Raw genomic sequence first — 19,790 nt, 5'->3', positions numbered from 1 at the left:
TCAATATAACATGCATTAAGACACAATTACAGGGGCCTTGCAGAACCCTATAGGGCTCTCTGCTGTGAACTTTTAAACATGAAAGCAAGTACATGTGCACCAGCTCCGTAATCCCAAGGTAGAGGGATCAAATAGGGACTAGGCAGACTAACGTTCAGGATGGCGTTTTCTCATTACAGTGACTTATATACTGGAATTAGTTTAATGCATTACTCGCAGAACCTCAAGGGAGAAACCAGACTAACAACTCGTGAGTGATCTTGCCTGTCAAGGACTATGCATGTTTACAATCTGATTCAAACAACAATTGTAGATTTAGATGACATTTATTTATGAAACCCTCATTTACAGAGAGTCAATCTTTTAAAATAAGCAATTTCTATATCTTGACTTTTTTGTAAACCATCTTGTACAGAAAACAGCTCAAAGACTTAAAATTGGAAACCTGTCAGCGTTTGGTACATTAATAAGTTAGGTTTGAACCAAAATATCCCCATTGTGGAAAAAAGTACATTGTATCTTGGTATGGTCACTTCAGCTGTCTCTGCTTTGAAATATTACATCAAAAGATAGCCTTGGCAGGCACAAAAAGAGGTGCTCTGACACTGCTACTGGGCAGGAGATGTTACATGACAGTAACATTCTATTTTAACCTCTGGAATGAGAAATATTTTAAAACCTGATTGCATTTCATATAACAAAGTTTTCATTCTTATAAACTGATGATCAATTTTTCATTTAATCATCCAAGAAAAAGTAGTTCCCACTTTTCTTCTGTTCCACATCCTGTTAGAAGAAGAAGAGGAAAAAAAAAAAAAACACCATTAGAAACCTTACCCCTGCTTGGTCATCCAGCATACATTTTTTTCTTGTATGACAGATTTGAAGAAAGCTTAGAATTCTTACCTTGATTGAATTGAGTTTGTTTATTCTTGGTCTGTAATTGTTTGGATCTCTTCTGAAAGTAATCTCAAGCTGAGACAAGAACTTATTCATGCCAGCCAAAAGAGTTTGAGGACTGTGAAGAAAGCAGATATATATTACTTTCCCAAAGGTGCTTTTAATGGTCTTATAAACCTGCATAGTCTCCAGAGGCAAGAGTGCAAGCTCCTTTTCCTGCACTTCCGTTAAAGGGTCCTCTTTTTATTTACTTTTGCTAGGAACAGAATGCACTAGGAAATCATCTTGGCCTCTTAAATCACATCCCTTATTAGCATTACTCCCTTTCCACCTTTGTAATATTGGTTCCCTAGTGGTGCAGCAATAAAACTGCTAGTACATTTGCAAAGCTAACAAGGGTCCATCATAGTTTCAAATTGGAAGGGGGACCACGTGTTGAGATTCTTGAATTGCTGGGGGCTAAGTCCCAACCCTACAATTTTATGATTCCCGCATAAACTGATATGCTCGTTCACCCAGTAAACACAACATTTCTAATCCAAGTTCTGTATTTGCACTAGTATCAGGCTAAAATGCCATCCCTTTTGCTATACTATTCACAGGTTGTAAAGATGGGAGAGACTTGAATGAGGTGAAGTATGTGGAGACCTTACCATGGGTGTTGATTGTGCTTCCTGCTGCTGGGAGTTGCCAATTTTTAAAAAACCTACAAGACTCCAGTGCCAGGATGTACTGCCCTTACTCTGATTGCTTCACAACAATTCCATGCAATAATATCACATCAACATGAAGCCAACATGAATACCACAGGGATTGAGCAAATAGCAAATAGCTCAATAGCACAAAGTACAGTGGTACCTCGGGTTACAGACGCTTCAGGCTACAGACTCTGTAAACCCAGAAATAGTACCTCGGGTTAAGAACTTTGCTTCAGGATGAGAACAGAAATTGCCCAGCAGTGGTGTGGCGGCAGCGGGAGCCCCATTAGCTAAAGTGGTGTCTCATGTTCAGAACAGTTTCAGATTAAGAACGTACCTCCGGAATGAATTAAGTTCTTAACCTGAGGTACCACTGTAGAAGGATCCAAATGCAGAAGCAGATCCTGTCGCCATAGGAACATAAGCATCAAAACTGCACTACAATATCCCCCCCCCCCGCTGTACATTACCTGTTTGCCACTGTGCACCTGGATGGAATGCCATCAAAGACAATGACACGATCTGCAAGGTAGGTAGCCATGATGAAGTCGTGCTCTACCACAAAGGCAGTTTTTTTAGCATGGAGAATGAAACTGAAATGGAAGGGAAAATCAATGAGGCTTTTGCAATTTTTAAAATGTTTTTTTTTTAAAATAGTTAAACTACCTTCAAATATCAAATGAAACCTTGCAAACATGCACCCCTCTTTCCCTATCCACTACCCTGCTTACCGTTTGACAACTCTAGCCGCCATCAGACGTTGTTCTGAGTCTAGGTATGCAGAAGGTTCATCAATCAAGTAGACATCAGCTGGCTTGCCAAGACAGAGGGCAAGAGCAACCCGCTGCAATTCACCACCAGACAATGTTTGCACCTGGTTGAAGCAATATTAAAAAATTCACTTGGTGTAAGAGGGAAGGGACCCATTAATTACAAAACATGGTATCACATGGGAGATAAATACCTCTTGATCAATGATATTTTCAATCTGTAGAGGTTTCATTACATCAGTCACAAACTGGGGGTGTGTATAGGCATCTCGAATCTTTTCATGAAGTAGCTGACGTACACTTCCCTATCAAAATAAGTTTACACTTTGCTTAGTCCAGTTCCCCTCATTCTTACTCTGACATTGCCGTTACTATTGCTTAGAAAGTAAAAATGTGAAACAAACACTTACAGTAGACTTAGGACTAATCTTCTGTGGCTTATAACTAACATTTAAAACTGGTACTTCACCTGTAAGAGAAACATCATATGTAGTCACAGTAATAACAAACAAAATTAAAGTTTTAAATGATATGTTAAATAAATACACAAAACATTACTTTTATCATCAGGTGTCAGTCTCCCAGCAAGCATGCGAATGAACGTCGTTTTTCCAGTTCCTGTAAGATTAAAAAATATATATATAATCAAAATTAGCAAAGTGTAGTTTATGGCTAGTCTTTAAAAACATAAATCTGCATATAATAAAATTGGCAAAGCTTTGGGGAACAGTACTGTTTATAGAGATCTAAAGGCACCATATAGGTCCAGTTTGCTTGTTTCAGTAAACTATAGTTCATGTTTTATCATGAAAGTACCAACTGTAACCAGTTCCCTCATCTCCACAAGTACAGGGGAGAAAACCACAATCTGTGGCGAAATGTTACATCCAAACTGGAGTTTATGGTTCTTGTTCCATAAACCAGAATCTATGCTGAAGTTTGTCTGGAACAAAACAAACCATGATCTCCAGGTTTGGGTGTATCACTAAGCTGGAGATCATGGTTTGTACCCCACCTCTGGCACTAATGGATGCAATCAGGGTAAAATATAACTATAGTGCACCATGATGTACAAATGTTTCCATCACTGCTGCACTAAATTTTTTTACTAAGAGCAGAATACTAATAAATCCCTTTTTAAAAACCCGGGTTCAGTGTTGTTTTTACTTGCATGTTTATTACGAACTGATGTAGCATTCCTAATCTATTGCTATGTGTTCTACACGGGGCCAATATGCAGGATGGTAAGAAGGCTCAGTTGGTGTGGAATGCAGTTGATTTGACTGTCATTTAACAGCAGCTGGCCACAAGGTGCACAAGCTCTCAGTTCTCTTCCAGGCCCAGTTCTACTGCGATGGATTTTTTACTTTAAAAGTCATAAATCGGTTTCTGGGCCCATGAAAGACTTATAGAGACCACCTGTTCCCTTGTGTTCAATCAAAACTTTAGAGAACTGAGTCCATGCTTGGTTGAAGAAAGGTATTTCATACATGTATAGTGCGACTATCTTCCTGCAGGTAAGTGTCAAAGTTTACAAAGTAGTGAAACTAGCAGAAAATAAGAGAAGCTGCTTACATCTTGATCCAAGTGGGGGGACACTAGCCACTTGCTGTTCATTTTTAAATGATGGTTTTCAGTCTATTCATTTCTTTTGCTAGCATCCATTGAGACATTTGAAACATTTTAAAAATGGTTTAAAATATTGCAATTAATTTGGATGAGGCCAGGAAACAACCAAATGCTGTTCCTGGAGAGTTTTGCTATGTCCTCTATTTGCATCAATTTGGATTCAGAAGCGTAAATACAAAATTGGATGTGCCCCAACTTTACCAACTGGGATAAGCAAGTAATATCCTTTCATTCTGACACAGCCTTTGGACCTAACCCCTGAAAAACAGAATTCACAATGAATTCTCCGGTTGAAATACACTCACCATTTTCTCCCAGCATCACCATTATTTCAGAGTCAGTGAATTCTCCAGCAACGATTGACAGCTCAAATTCCCCCATCTTTTTTCTCATTCCGGGATATTTATACATACACATCTTCTTGACCTCTTCTTCGTTAGCTGTCTCTGCCACCTTAAAAACAAGAGACGCATCTCGGAACCTTAGGTTTTCTGTTGGTACATAGCCATCCAAGAAAATGTTTATCCCTGTAAGAAGACAAATCATCATTAGTAAAGAGCACCTAAACCAGGCATAGGATTATCAAAAGATAAATCACCAACATGACAAAACAGCAGACTGTTAGAATTCCTGCTCTATGACTGCAGTCAAGGGATTGTTGTCTTTCACATGACGGTATATGTTTTGACTCCACAGAGTGGGAAGTGACAGAGACAGGATGTTTGTGTTACTGTGTTCCGTGAAGTGGGACTATTGTCCTTTGTTCTTTCTATCTTTGCTGCCTGATGCTAGAGAGGGAGGGAGCCATGTTGCAGTGCTCCATTTGTGTTTATATGTAAATAAAGTAGATTAGCTAAAATGCTGAGTTCTGTCACGCAACTGCACAAACTCTGCGGATTCCTAAGTTTGCTGATGTCTGTTGGCATCGGTTGCTGTGATGTTCGGGCTGAAGAAAGCTAATGCAAGCTCCCGAACGATCGACCAGGAGGGAGAGAACATGCCAGTTGGGCATGTGTCTCTGCCAGGGTCCTACTCGAGTGTAGGATGAGCTCCTGACACAGACAACCCAAAAATAGGACTCAGCTCTATTTAGGGGTACTCAGGGTCTGCTCTTCTCCTGGAAATGCATGTCATATTACTTTCATGGTACTGAGATGAAACAGATGAGAAATGAAGTGAATAGAACTATATAGATAGAAATAACTATAGATTGGTAAGGGCAAGAGCTAACCCAGCTCAGTAATTTGTCTAATGTGACCTACTTTTTAAGTATGATATGCCTGAGAGCATTTAGGAAGTATTTATAAAAAAAACACCCATGTACACTAAAGATGTCAAATTGTTTACATCACACATAACTATTTTGTAGGAAGAACACATAATTGAGGAAGAAGAGAAAGTTGATTTAAAATATAGTTACCTTCTCTTACACTAAAAGGCATAGTGACAACACCATAAGCACTTGGCACACCATATAAGCAGCAGATGAAGTCAGACAAATAATCAAGCACGCTCAGGTCATGTTCCACAACAATAATATACCTGAAAAAACAAAAACAAAAAGACAGTTGAATTAATTTTCTTCTGTTTTTAGATTCAAGCAAAAATATGACAGCATGAAATTTTTCTGCTAGTACATGGTATTATACGTACATGGTACCATTTCATAGTGCATTTAAAGCAAAATTGTAAATATTGCAAATCTGGTTGCCATTATTTTACTAAGATATGAAAGTCAAAAAATGTCAGTTTCAGCTTATTCTCCACTTTACCCAATAAATTACAAAAGTAGAAAGAGAAACAGAAAGAGACATTTAAATCAGAAAATAATAGATGTAAATGGGATATTCTCCAGGAGCAAGCAATGTCCACCCCTATTATTTCTACATTAAAACTACAAACAAACAGTAGCATCCTGAGACTCTGCATCTCTAAGTAAGTGCTTAAGATAAGGCATACTGGCATCGGTTTTGGTTGAAATCACAAAACCTGAAATGAATTCAGGCACTAGTGGGCAGGATAATACTATGAACAATTAGTATTATTACTAATTTAATTATGCATCACCTTCTAACTGCAGGTCTGAAGGAAACTTACGTAGTAAACCAATATTAAACACATGCAATAAGAACTATAAGTAAGGATACTAAACATCCCGCCTCCAAGTACATATCTCTCATAAGAAAATTATCACATGTATTCAGCATTATGAGGCTTGAGTAATAGTACCTCCATTTATAATTACATTACTTACCGGTCAGGATTTATTAGAGATCGAATAGTAATGGCAGCCTTCAGACGCTGCTTAACATCCAGGTAGCTGGAGGGCTCATCAAACATGAAGCTATCCCAAGAAAAGAAAAAAGGGGGGACGACAGGTTTTATGTTCATCAAATTTAACAGACCACCCATCCTTCCCTAAATTCCATTTCTCTCTACTAATAATGAACTGAGAACCAGGAAGAATGGAGCCAAAAAAGGGATTGTTGAGAAACAAGGGGGATATGCCAGCACCATCAGGTGCACCTAAAGGTATGCAGAAGTACAGAAAATCTTTTTTAAAACCCCAAAGGAGCAAAAAGCTCAAAACGAGTGAATGGGAAATGAACCTTGAGGGATGAAATGTCATGTTAGTAAAGAGAAAAATGAAAATGTGTCTTATGTAGAGGAATGACTTGGCCCATTTGAACCATTTACAGAGCTTGCAATACCCTGGAGGGCATGGCAGGCTGGAATCCTGAATACTAGTACTCCTGCTAAGGGGTGAGGATACAATATTCTGTTGCCATGTCCCATTTCTCAAAGGCTTAATAGCCCCACCTCCTCTTCCTCCTCCACCATGCTCTGGCATTTGGTGCCTTGTTCTTCTGCCACAGTATCACACAAAGCAGTGATAACCCACTGGGCAAGCACAGAGGACCCAGTTATCTGTCTGGTTTCACTCAAAGAATTCCTCCAGTAAGTTGTGGAAAATGTCTTTTCAATGTTACACATGGACAACTCCACGTGAGCTTCCTTGCTAGAAAGTGAACACTTGTGTTAAGTCACAGCAAGCATTTCAGCCCCTATGTTGTCTGCAGAATAGATTGGTCTCCATGGTTATAAATACAAGTTTAAAGCATGCTGAATGCTAAAATTTGAATACTCTCTTGTCAAAACGCTGCATAAAATAATTTGTAATAGAAATGGTCATGTGACTATTATGGACTCTTGCCAACTCAGAAACTCTTCAGTCTTAACATCACAAGGTTGTATCCAATGGTGTGGACGTGAGGGGAACAGACTTCTACTCATATATCTGAAGGCAACCCTGTATTAGGGAAGTTTTTAATATTCAATGTCTCATTGTGTTTTCATTTGTTGGAAGGAGCCCGGAGTGGCTGGGGTAACCCAGCCAGATGGGTGGCATATAAATAACAAATGATGATGATGATCATTGTATTGTTATACAACAGGACTTCTCTCCTGTAAACCCTCAAGATCTGCTCTGGCATGTCAAGTGATTCTTCAGAGCACATTTGGTGGTTGTGATGGGCTGCAGGGAGGAAAGACAGCTCCACTTACACAACACTAGATTTCACACAGTTTATAAACCCTAGTCAGTAAAAGACGTGAAGTTAATTAGGTAAGTGAAAAAATTAAGGTCTAATTTTGAACTTTCGAAATGCCTGGCCTGCATGACAAAGTGAGTGAAAATTATGCATACAACTCAGGTCACAAACAATATTTTTAACATTAGCAAAGTTACTGAAGTCACTATTAAAAGCCAAATTGCTACATACATGTCAGCTTTTTGAATGCAAACCACAGCACAGGCAAATCTCTGAAGTTCTCCTCCTGATAGATCTTCAACGTTCCTTTCCCTCAGATGAGACAAATCTGCAAATATATTTTTCTCACAACCAAGTACATACAAAATATGCTAACATGTCAACTGGTTACAATTAAATATATTAGTTTCTACACAAGACCTTCACCATTCATCTCAATAAGTAACTCCACACATTAACCTGGGTTGCATCAACAGTGTGCACTGCACAGCATGTACAAGTCCCAAAATGAACTGATGCCCTCTGCAAATGAAGTTAAGTGTTGGCGGATGCAACTATGGCTTCAGCTATAGCATCCTTCTGGGTGACCTTTTTGGAATGAACCTTGAGACATAATATTTTATAAATGTTTTTGTTCATTCCTAGAAAGTAGGCTCTGGAAAGGCAGTGGTGAGGGACTACTGCTCTTCCTTGTACCCTTTAGCCCATAGGGTTCCATCATATTCCCATACTGTTCATAGAAAGGTGAAAACGTGCCTTTTTCAATGACCTCTTGTGTTTGTAATTTGGGCCTTCATTTGGTAATTCTGTGGCATTTATCTTATGGTTACTGTATTATTAATTGATTTTATTGTGAATGAGATGGATCCAGACTATCAATACCAGTGGAAAAAGTGAAGTTCTTCACAATTAAGTCCAACTGATTTCAATGGGTCTACAGCATGACTAACTTAGTCTGGATCCAATCAATTTTTAGCTTAAGTCCTATTACTGAGACACATGATTATACTTTTACAAAGAAAGCCTAAAATTTCAAAAGTAACTAATATTAATCACCATTCTGCACTAAGCAATCTATAATTCTTAAATTTAAAAAAATATCATGCTGAATGTGAATTTAAAAGTTTAAGGTTTATGAAAGAAGTTTCAATTTTAAAAACAAAACAGAAAGCTTTTAGGACTAATTACACAGATTATTTTAAACTTTGTATAAAAACATCACTTACCAAGCTGCTGACATACAATAGTCTGTGTGCCAGTTTCATCTTTCCTGTCCAATATAGTGCCCACTGTTCCCTGTCACAATAAGATGACAATCAGGACTTTACTTAAGCCACGATATGAGATACTATACTAAAATTGTAATCTGCTCTTGACTAAAACTCTGCCTTATATCTTTCATACAGAACGGGGTGAGCTTCCATTGTGCTGTCCCAGCTTCTGCCAACCTAGCGGTTTGAAAGCATACCAGTGCAAGTAGATAAATAGGTAGTTTGGGTGTAATCTTCGATACCTCCCTCTCTATGGAGGCGCAGATTACAGCTATAACAAAGGCGGCATTTTTTCATCTCCGCCAAGCTAAGCAGTTGGCCCCTTATCCCTCGCCCTGACCTAGCCACTGTGATCCATGCGACGGTCACCTCCAGACTGGATTATTGTAACTCGCTCTACGTGGGGCTGCCCTTCAGACTGACCCAGAAACTCCAGCGGGTGCAGAATGCCGCGGCGAGACTCCTTATGGGGTCTTCGCTGCGAGATCACATTCATCCGGTACTATACCAGCTGCACTGGCTCCCGGTGGAGTACAGGATCAGGTTTAAGGTGCTGGTTTTAACCTTTAAAGCCCTATACGGCCTAGGACCCTCGTACCTACGGGACCGCCTCTCCTGGTATGCCCCACAGAGAAACCTACGGTCTGCAAATAATAACATCCTCAGGGTCCCAGGCCTCAGAGAGGTTAGGCTGGCCTCAACTAGAGCCAGGGCCTTCTTGGCTGCGGCTCCAATCTGGTGGAATGCTCTGTCACAAGAGACTAGGGCCCTGCGGGACTTGACATCTTTCCGCAGGGCCTGCAAGACAGAGTTGTTCCGCCAGGCCTTTGATCAGGGCGCAGCCTGACTCCCTCCTCTGGCAACCTGCACAGAACTTTGCTTAATTGGTTGCCATCAATTTGATTTAATTAATTTTTATAATGAAATATTTTTAGATTGTGTGATTATTTGACTGTTGTTAGCCGCCCTGAGCCCGGCTTTGGCTGGGGAGGGCGGGATATAAATAAAATTTATTATTATTATTATTATTACCACTATGGTAGGAAGGTAAACGGCATTTCAGTGCGCTCTGGCACTCATCACGGTCCTCTGTGTGCCAAAAGCATTTAGTCATGCTGGCCACATGATCTGGAAAGCTGTCTGTGGCCAAACACCGGCTCCCACGGTTTGAAGCAAGATGAGCACCACACCCCATAGTCACCTTTGACTGGACTTTAACCATCCAGGGGTCCTTTACCTTTACCCCATACAGAAAACCGGCCTGTTTCTTCCCCCCATCCCACCTTACAGCACAATCCTAGCCATGTCTACTCAGAACTAAGTCCTACTGAATACAATGAGGTTTACTCCAAGATAAGGGAACTTAGGACTGCAGCCTTAGCCAACAAGCTTACTCACCTTAGCAGCTTTAGGGATCTGGTCCACATACTGGGGCTTAATGATGGCCTTGAGGTCATCTTCCAAGATCTTGGTGAAATAGTTCTGCAACTCAGATCCTCGAAAGTAAGTCAGGATTTCTTGCCAATCAGGAGGATCCTATACAAAAGCATTTCAAATAAATACTTGAGAGGTATGGAAACACGTCTAAGGACAAGAGTATTTCGAATGGCATTTTGAGAAAATGTTTCAAGTGCTCATGAGGGAGAAGTGGTCTCCTGGAGCAACACTGGCTGTGATCACACCCCAGTTGTCTGTAGTAAGCACTGTACATTGAATGTATAAGTGGCTTCCTGTTTTCTAGTCCCCTAGCAGAAGGAACAAAGCACAACTCCTCTAATTCTAGATACAGGAATTTTAAAATTTTGTTTCAATTCCTCTAATGTAAGGAATAAAGCAAAATATGTGACCTAAGTGTTAGGTCTGAACCAGAGATCATGGTTTATTGCACTCCAAATAAGCCATGATGCGATGCCAAGATTTATTTTTGAACATGGGTTGTTTAGAAGTAAAGAAATCACAATTCCCGTTCAGTTTTAACTGGAAGCTAGGGATTATGCTTTTCACTCCCACTCATGCTAGGAGAGAAGAAAAGCAGGTGTAATCTTCACATTCATGCTAAACTATTAGCTATCGTGTAATGTGACTCACAAATGTGTCTATCATGTGTTTCATAAAGCAGTAGCAGCAGCAGCTTACAGCTCTGTTCTTTTTTACATCAGAGAAATTGTCAGGTGGTATTTTTGAGAAGCTAGTTTGAAACAAATCATGCAGAACTAAATTTAACCCATCCAACTTGTATAGAATACAGTTAGCAAGTCATGACATCTACTTGTAGGCAACCATTTTTTGTACAAAAACTTAACTTTAACATCAATCAGGTCAAGTAGTCAGAATAGAGATGTCTGAACCTACTGCTTACTTATGCATTCCGTCACAGAAATCTAGGATTTTAAACTTTTAATGGAGGTATAAAAATGATATTCCTAATTACGCAAGGATTCCGCCCCCCCCCCCAAAGTATGGTATATCAATTCAAGCTTTGGGGTTTAAAGTTTTCACAAAATACTACTACACAAGGCAAAAACCATGAAGTGTTTATGTGGGATGTGAATGCAAGTGAATTCACAGCTGGAAAGGGGGAACGGAATAGGAACTGTATTTTGGTAGTAGAGCATGTGCATTGCCTGCAAAAGGTCAAAAGGTACATTGCATGCAAAAGTTCAATTCCCTGCACCTCCAGCTAAGCTAGGGCTGGGAAAAGACTTCTGCCTGAAACCCGTGACTGCTGTTGCCAGTTAGTGTAAGCAATATTGAGTTAGATGGTCTGACTTGGTATAAAGCAGCACCCTATGTTTCTGTGTTTGTAACACAGAATGGCATAATAATGCATAAAATAAAAAAGACCAATAGCAATAGAGTGGAAAAATGCTTATGGCAAAACCTGTCATCACTGCTGCTTTACAACGCTCGTCCTTTCAACATCCTCCTTTTCCCACCCGTTAACTTCTTGGTCCAACAGGAAAATGATGGTTAACATCCTCACGTGAAAGACGTTTGTACATCTCTTAGCATACATATTTGTGAACTTCCTAATGGTTAAATGACTATATAGATTTTACTTACTGGGGCAAAGTAATGCTGCCAGTCTAGCAAGCACTACTCGTTTTCATTTGCACAAGAACTGCAAAATGCAGTTTCAAAGGATATTAGGAAATCACATTTGGCATATATTTAAAATACATACATCATATTTTCCAAGGTTTGGCTTCTGTTTTCCTGCTAAGATTTTCAAGGCAGTTGACTTTCCAATACCATTGGTTCCAACCAACCCCAGCACCTCTCCTGGACGTGGAATAGGCAACCTTCATAAAGTAATCCAACATTTTACACAACAATAAACAGACACAGCCTTATCTAAAGCAATACAGAATTTAGGTATTAATTCAATATGCTTTCCTCTCTCAATCCCATTATGTGCATCATTTTCATCAAAAAATAAGGAAATATAATTAATGATACCTGAAGTGATCTCTATTTGCTCTGGAATTTAACATTATATACACTATCCTTTAATTACTTTACAAAGGCAAACAAGACACATTTACCAAGGAGAGTAATTCAGAAGGAAAGACTTTTCACCATAAGTCATACACTCTCTCTCTCATACTCCTATCTTGGAAGGAATGGCTTCTTTCTTCTAAACCAGAGCTTTCCAAACTGTGCGTCACAACATGTTAGCTGTCAAAATACGACAGGCACCCACTATCTGCACTTTCTGGAAACAACTGAATACATTTTTTGTGTGTGTGACAAGCTTTACCAGCTGGATGAATAAAATCTCTGTCATGGGTGTCCATTTTGTATTGTTTAAAATTCAAATCCTGTCCCCCCCCCTGTTAACTTTTTAACAGCTGTTATTATTTTATTTTGTACATTGCCTTGAAGGAAAGTGGAAGGTGATTAACAAATAATGACAATAATTTATATTAACATCTTTTCAGGGATTGTAGCAGAGTGATACCTGTGAAGTTTGAAGGCATTGGCACAGTATCTGTGTGTTGTTTCTTTCTCCAGGTTGCTAGGCAAGTTAACAATGGACAAGGCTCCAAAAGGACATTTCTGTAACACAAAAAAAATAAGCTTTACGTTACAACAAATAAACAAAACAGAAGCCAAGTATAGTATTGGAATAAGACCGTTTTTCACTTGTATTTGCTGCCCCTATCCTACTGTGTTGTCAGGAAACAAGCCATGGTCTGATTTGCCATCTGAACCTAGACTTACATACAAACCATGAGAAGCAAACCAAGAACAAACCTTGGTTTCCCTCTTGAACTTTGTCAGGGGACCCCCCCCCAAAAAAAGTGTGTGGGGGGGGGGGAGACAAGCGAGACCACAACGTATTTTCCAGCAGCAGTGGGTGGGTGAGAGCAGCAAAGCATGTTATCTCAGCAACATTTACCAGCACACCGCTTGTTCTCATTAAACTATGGTTTAATGTACTGTGTGAACCAGGCCACAGTGGGGTTTTCAGAGTTTACAACGGTACGTCACTGGCCATGCTTATTTGAATGTCTGGGAGGCAGGGGACGTGCGGAGACGAAGCACACAAGCCCAAAATTCTCAATGTATGGAGGTGGGATGGGGAGATGAGATCACCCATGTCCAAACAGCTCTAATGTGACATATGTTTTAAACAGATTTCAATGATTATTACTAGACATAATCTTTACCTTAATGCAAATACCACATCCAATGCACAATGTTTCAGAAATCCATGCTATTTTGCACTGTGATGTCACTTCTATGCACAGCTTCCCTGGTGAAAAGGAATATTAAAAAGGTTAGACACGCAGGTCTTATTGAAAGCATTAGTATGGAATGTGATCTAGTAACCACGCAGTAGCATCAATTTGTGACTTAGACCTCAAATAGTCATGAATTTGAATTCCACATGATGCAGTTTTCATGGTTTTGATTGCCCCAAATTCTCCATATTCTTGATATGATACTGTACTTTCCTACATTCCAAAACCCCCCCAAAAAACTACTGAAGATGGCAGATACGCTGGATACTTAAAAATCTGACTCTGTAGTCTAGAAACCAGTAAGTGAAACATTCAACCTGATTTAATTTTAACAGAGTTTTGTATTAAGAGTTTTCAGTTCCTTACCCATTCGAACCACAGGACAGCTCTTTTTGCACTCTTGACGGCATTTCTTTGGCTTACACTTGTCATGGCTCACAATAGCAATTCTTGTTAGCTTATCAGCCATTGTGATGAACTTAGAATTACGTAGATAACACAGACTTGAGATTCCAAAACAATGGAATTGGATAATTCAAGTTCTAGGTGGAAACAAACAGAATGATTAATCAAAAGTGAGAAAGCACAGGATTGGAGTATGCTATACAATGATATAAGAAGTGCAGTCCAAGATCAAGCATGTTCATTAAACTCAGGTATGGGTTCTCATTTTGACAGGCAATCATTGTGGGCAAAGTCTAGAAACTGGGAATGTGTTGCCCTCCAACTCACACCTGCCCCAGCTGGCATGAGCAATAGTCAGCAATAGTTAAGACTCCCAACAGCATTTGGAGGGTCACGGATTCCCAACCTGCTCAGGTTCCCAATATTTATTCAGCTGGTTGTGACAGACAAGGAAGAAATACCAGTTTTTATATGGAAAACTACAGAGACTGAGAAATGCAATGAAAGAGAAAAATCTGGTTACCTTCCTTATGCATATTTCAAAGATAGGACCTATCCTGCCATATTTTAATACTTCAACTTATATTCAACAAAGTGTCAAGAAAATATATCAAAACCAACCTGCAGAGCTGATGAAATGTGTGTGTATATTCATACACACGATAAAATGCACATACCGCTTGACTGTAAAAAAAAACTCAAAGCAATTAAAATATAGATATATACACATACTTCTAATTACTTTTTCTTGCAAAGTGACAAATTATTTCTGGAAAGTATTTTTATCCAAGGAAACATAAAGAGGTCTCTTACATTTTTTTATTCATGCATGCTTATATACACCACAGTAATTTTATTCTCCACTTTAAAAATTCATTGTGGTAATTGGTGGGTCATTTTGATGCTGTGAAAAACTAGTGGCACATACTGAATGACAAAGGCATTATCTCCTAGCAATGGAAACAAGTCTCTGGCTCAACTCCACCCACCAATATTACAAGCTTCTTTACTACCATGGATTGATAAATTAACTTTCATGTATAACCAAATTTAAGTTAACACTTGAACTGGTAAGGACTTAACAGCAAGATGACTGGGAATATGCTGCCTTCAAGAACATTGTGCTTTTGCCTCCTGCAAAACTGCCTCATTATCTCCGATAACTATGCTTCCTACCTCTGAGTTGGACGCTACAAAATTATAAGGTAAATCAAATACTAGCATGCTTCTAGTGCCATGATCTTTAGCTGCAAGTGTACTGTCCTGAAAATCAGGTATTACAATAACTAGGTGAGCAGAATAGACAATTTTCTAGGGAAATCTTTTATTTAAAAAATGCTTTAGAAATTGGGCCCAACCAGAGATTGAAATGGTAATACCATGAAAGTACACTCTGCAGAATAGTAACTGTCGAGATAAGGGGATACATCTTTAAGTATGTTCAGCATAACAATACAATATGAATACTTATAAATATATTTTTGAGTAAGCTCTTTACAGAAGTAGTTACATAATCAAAAACATAACAGACCAGATGTGACAATAGGAATACCATGAATATAACACATGATTAAGTAATACAACAATAAAATAGGATGGAAGATTAGAAAGACAGAGAGAAAGGAAATTAAGGAATAGAATCCCAATGGGACAATGAGTATTTCATGAAAAAAATAAGAAATACCACTGACAAGTACGCGGGTGGCGCTGTGGGTAAAACCTCAGCACCTAGGACTTGCCGATCGCATGGTGGGGGGTGCGCTCCCGTTGTTTGGTCCCAGCGCCTGCCAACCCAGCAGTTCGAAAGCACCCCCGGGTGCAAGTAGATAAATAGGGACCGCTTACCAGCGGGAAGGTAAACGGCGTTCCGTGTGCTGCGCTGGCTCGCCAGATGCAGCTTGTCACGCTGGCCACGTGACCCAGAAGTGTCTGCGGACAGCGCTGGCTCCCGGCCTATAGAGTGAGATGAGCGCACAACCCTAGAGTCTGGCAAGACTGGCCCGTATGGGCAGGGGTACATTTACCTTACCACTGAAGAGCACACTTCTGAGCCAGAGAGGAATAAGGAGTTTTGGGGGTCTGCCTCAACTTTCAGATAAATGTTTTCAGATAAACAAAGATATTCTATCTTATCCTCCTTCTCTCACATCCTTAATGTAAATACATTAAAGTGTTCTTTGTACAGAATGCTACACCCCAGTGCATGTTCTCTATTACTGGAAAATTCTTATTGCTAGGTAGGCCCTATAATAAAGCTGTTTGCACAGCAGAATACCTTGGACCACAGTCTGGAAAACAGAATGGTCACTGTAAAAACAAAGTTGGCCATCCTCATCATATTACATATATAACAGACTTGCCTTTAAAACAGACAACCCAACCTTCTACCTACACAGCAAATGCCTCAGTGTGGCAGAAAAACACTATTACTTCAATTATGTTACTGTAATTCTTTTTTAAAAATTGCTTTAAGGTAAAACATATTTTATTTGCAAGAAATTGAAAAAGTGCATTGAAAATTAAGCATATTTACATGATCAAATCTTCATTTTAACTTCTGATTAGCTTCAATGTGAAGACATGATTTCCACTGAGACAAAGCTATCAAAAGAAGTGTTATTTATCCATAGTCCAAATATTATGCAGGCAATGCCATCCCAACACAAACCAAATAGAAAGTCAGCAACTCACTCTTGAGATCCTTCAGTTGCTGTTTAGCACCTAAACTGTTTTTCGACCAGTTAGTAACTGTAAGCAGATGCTGTCACTGTGAAAGCTGTGATGCACCATAAGGTCTGAAGATACTGTCCACATAATTGAAAACAGGAGCTGCTAAAGAAGCTGCCACTAAGAGCTGTACTACTGTGTTCATCTTGCTGATAAATGTTGGCTTTAACTGAGCAGTGGCATAACATGGATTAAAATATCTAAGTGTTCTTAGTGGAGGAACAGTTCTGTATTGCACATAAAAAACAGCAATTAATGCAATGTCCCTTAAAATTATCATAGATGTAAGAGGAACTGGAATAAGATTTGCACGAGTCAGGCTAATGTACAGGACGCTGACAACAACTTTATCAGCCAGAGGGTCCAGGGCACTTCCTAAAGCAGATTTTTGGTTGGCCCAGTTTCGTGCAATAAAGCCATCCAACAAATCTGTTATTCCAGCCAGAGTAAATACACCCAATGCAATACTTAAATTTTCTTTAACAATCAACAATCAAGTAGCCAAAAACTGATGCCAGACCAATCCTTGCCACTGAGAGAAAATCAGAAATTGTCCAAGAGTTTTAATAGTTTGGCATATCCATGGGAAGGCCTTGCTCTCCCGGCACCATGTTCTGAGTTTTCTGTGGGCCACCCATGGGGCCACCTCCGACCCTGTAGCTGGCTCACTTGCATCGTGGCTGCCTGGTCCAGGCTGAGGTGAGCAGCTGCCAGGAGCCCAGTGGGTGCAGCAGCAGGGGAGGGTAGGCGGCAGCCACAAGTGGCACCTGGGAGAGGAATCTGGCGCTGGAGGCTTTGCTTGGGCCCGCGCCCCTCAGGAGGCCCCAGCTGCAGGCATCAAATTATGTTAATTCTGAACAGGGGTCATGTTTGCTGGTATTCTACTTGATATTATAGTTGGCCAGTAGTTAGACCAAAAAGCTCCACCCTGTAGGAATGCAAAGAAAGGCCACTTTCTGCCACTGTAATCTCCACCCCCCTCTTTTCATTTAAAGATAATCGGTTTTTCCTCATGAGGGCCAGGAAAGAGAAAAGTGACTAGCATATGCTGCGAGAGAGTGAAATATGCTGTGAGAGCTTTGATATAGCAATAATAATAAGCTATTTAAGAAGCTGGTCTTTCTGGCAAAGAGAACTGCTGACACAGGAAAAGGAAGCAAAGCTCCAGCTATAAGCCAAGTTCTCCCCAGTGCAGAGATCCTGTTTTTGTACCTCAGTTGGGATTTCTATTTCTGTACAGCGTTTTTCGTAGACCACTTTCCATAATTATTGTCATAAGAAATGATATAATTCTCAATGCGTTTTGACTTCTAGGTCCTTCAGAACTGCCTGATGTGACTGAACAAACATGAGTGAGAATATTTTTAAGCAGCTGTTAGCAATAAAAATGGTTAACCTTTAAGGTACCTTATCTCTCTCACTTCGGCTCCAACAGACGAACACGAACACACCTATTTTAACTTTAAAAAGGCAACTCCTACATGTACACAGAGTTCAACTAATCATCCTAAAATCCACAATGGAAAACCACAGAGCAAGCATGTCCGGCCCACTGGTCAGTTTAATCTGGTCCCTGTGGCAGCTTATTTCCTGGGGTAAAATCCTAAGAAAACCTCAACAACTTTGGTCGGCCCTCACGGCCCTTCACTTCATCAAATCTGGCCCTCTTTGAAAAAAGTTTGGACACCACTGCCATAGAGGGACCATCCTTAACCAAGCCATTACTTAATGCAGGGGGGGGGATAAAGAAAGTGCACATTTTTATGGTACCTTCCAACCCTACAATTGTATGATTCTGTGTAATAAATAGCCTTCTACCAACTTTAGACAGCAGCAGCATGTCAAATTTTCCAGTAGAAGACCAATTTATCCATCTCAACTAACTTTGTTAAAAAGAGACACTAGTCTACTCATGTCAATACTACTGCCACACCATACATTTAAAGTACTATAAACTTCAGCAGTCATGGCTTCCCTTAAATAAACACGGGAACCGTAGTTTGCTGTGGATACTGAGAGTTGTCACAAAATGCCTGTTCCCTCATAGAGCTACATTTTCCAAAGTGGTTTAACAAGCGACTCCTCTTTCCTAGGAGCTCTGTCAGGGGAATATGGGATGTCCTAAGGGCTCTCCACACCCTGAAAAAAACTACAGCTCCCAAGATTCTTTGTGGGAAGTCAGGGCTGCTAAAATGCCACAGCAGTGCTTTGAATGCATGGCACAGACGTGGCCTTACATCTCAGAAGATTAAAAACCAAGGGACTGGAACGCTCTCTCTCTCTTTACGTATATATGTATGGAGGGCCACCGACACTAAATTTAACAGGAGATGGAGGATACTGCCAACAATGGGGGGGGCGGGGAAGGTCTTGATTTATGACAAGCTTACCAGAGCGGCTCATGCAAGAGGAAAAATAAGAGTAATTTTAACACCTTTTGACAGTCGACCACTGTTTTAACCTTTCTCACCAGGAGGGTCTATTTAGCTGGAGCCAACCTGCCCCCCCAAAAAACCATTTTCCCTTTCCAAAGCGTGGAAGCCCCCCAGCCCCCCAAAGAAAGGCCTCTGCGTGGGGAAAAAAGGAGCCGAAATCATTATGGAGGCTCGGGGAGAACCAAGGGGCTCGACAACCGGTGGAGATGGCGAAGAACTATGGGGGAAGGAAAGGCCCCCGGAGGCTGGAGCCTGCCCTGCCTACTCGGCAGCTGGAAGGGCCGGCGGGGCCCTGCGTGTTCCTCATACAGCCGACGCCGGCCGGGAACCCGCGCGGCCCAGCCCGCCTTATCTCCAGCCGCTCAAGCGGCCCCACTTGCCCAGAGGAGGAGCGGGTGACCGCCAAGTTATCGCTCTCCGGCAGCTTTTACTTACCAAGAAGCGAAGGGGGGGGGAGAAGGGGAGGCCTCCCGTCCGGGACGGAGGGAAACGGGGAAGCTGCGAAGGGCCCCCTCCGGGGCTCGCAGCTGGGCTCGGAGACAACGTGCTCCGGCTGCCACCCGGCCAAAATGGCCGCCACCCTAAAAGGAGGAGCTGGCGCCGCTTACCATAGAGATGCGGCCTGTGGGCGAGCTACGCGCCGCCGTCGTAGACAA

At 40.7% G+C, this 19,790-nt stretch overlaps 1 protein-coding gene and 1 pseudogene across 2 annotated transcripts; both read right to left on the bottom strand.

The window, feature by feature from the left end:
* Positions 1-307: 307 nt before the first annotated feature.
* Positions 308-19,716, bottom strand: ABCE1 (ATP binding cassette subfamily E member 1). The gene is made up of 18 exons (XM_082237670.1): positions 19,570-19,716; positions 13,934-14,109; positions 13,493-13,578; positions 12,781-12,878; positions 12,004-12,121; positions 10,218-10,355; positions 8,775-8,844; positions 7,780-7,876; positions 6,252-6,341; positions 5,418-5,539; positions 4,303-4,524; positions 2,927-2,986; positions 2,779-2,837; positions 2,563-2,673; positions 2,330-2,472; positions 2,069-2,191; positions 907-1,018; positions 308-786 (listed from the first exon to the last, which is right to left on the bottom strand). The coding sequence occupies exons 2-18, from the start codon at positions 14,034-14,036 to the stop codon at positions 739-741; spliced, it is 1,800 nt and encodes a 599-aa protein (XP_082093796.1). The 5' UTR covers positions 14,037-14,109; positions 19,570-19,716; the 3' UTR covers positions 308-738.
* LOC309540684 (cardiolipin synthase (CMP-forming)-like) lies at positions 15,720-19,778 on the bottom strand (annotated as a pseudogene). Its single transcript, XR_014224547.1, has 2 exons — positions 19,743-19,778; positions 15,720-18,037 (listed from the first exon to the last, which is right to left on the bottom strand). The product of XR_014224547.1 is annotated as a cardiolipin synthase (CMP-forming)-like (transcript).
* Between the last annotated feature and the right edge of the window lie 12 nt (positions 19,779-19,790).

This window comes from Podarcis vaucheri, assembly GCF_965113315.1.
Source record: "Podarcis vaucheri genome assembly, chromosome: 9".
Classification (NCBI taxonomy): domain Eukaryota; kingdom Metazoa; phylum Chordata; class Lepidosauria; order Squamata; family Lacertidae; genus Podarcis; species Podarcis vaucheri.
This window is presented reverse-complemented; position numbering and strand designations above follow the sequence as displayed.

Bases quoted from the DNA above. Each gene is read 5' to 3' on its own strand.
- ABCE1 (XM_082237670.1), bottom strand. From the start codon at position 14,036: ATGGCTGATAAGCTAACAAGAATTGCTATTGTGAGCCATGACAAGTGT. The intron at 2,674-2,778 runs GTAAGTGTTTGT...TTATTTTGATAG, and splicing joins AGATTAGTCCTAAGTCTACT to GGAAGTGTACGTCAGCTACT. The intron at 2,192-2,329 runs GTAAGCAGGGTA...CTTCCATTTCAG, and splicing joins GCGGCTAGAGTTGTCAAACG to TTTCATTCTCCATGCTAAAA.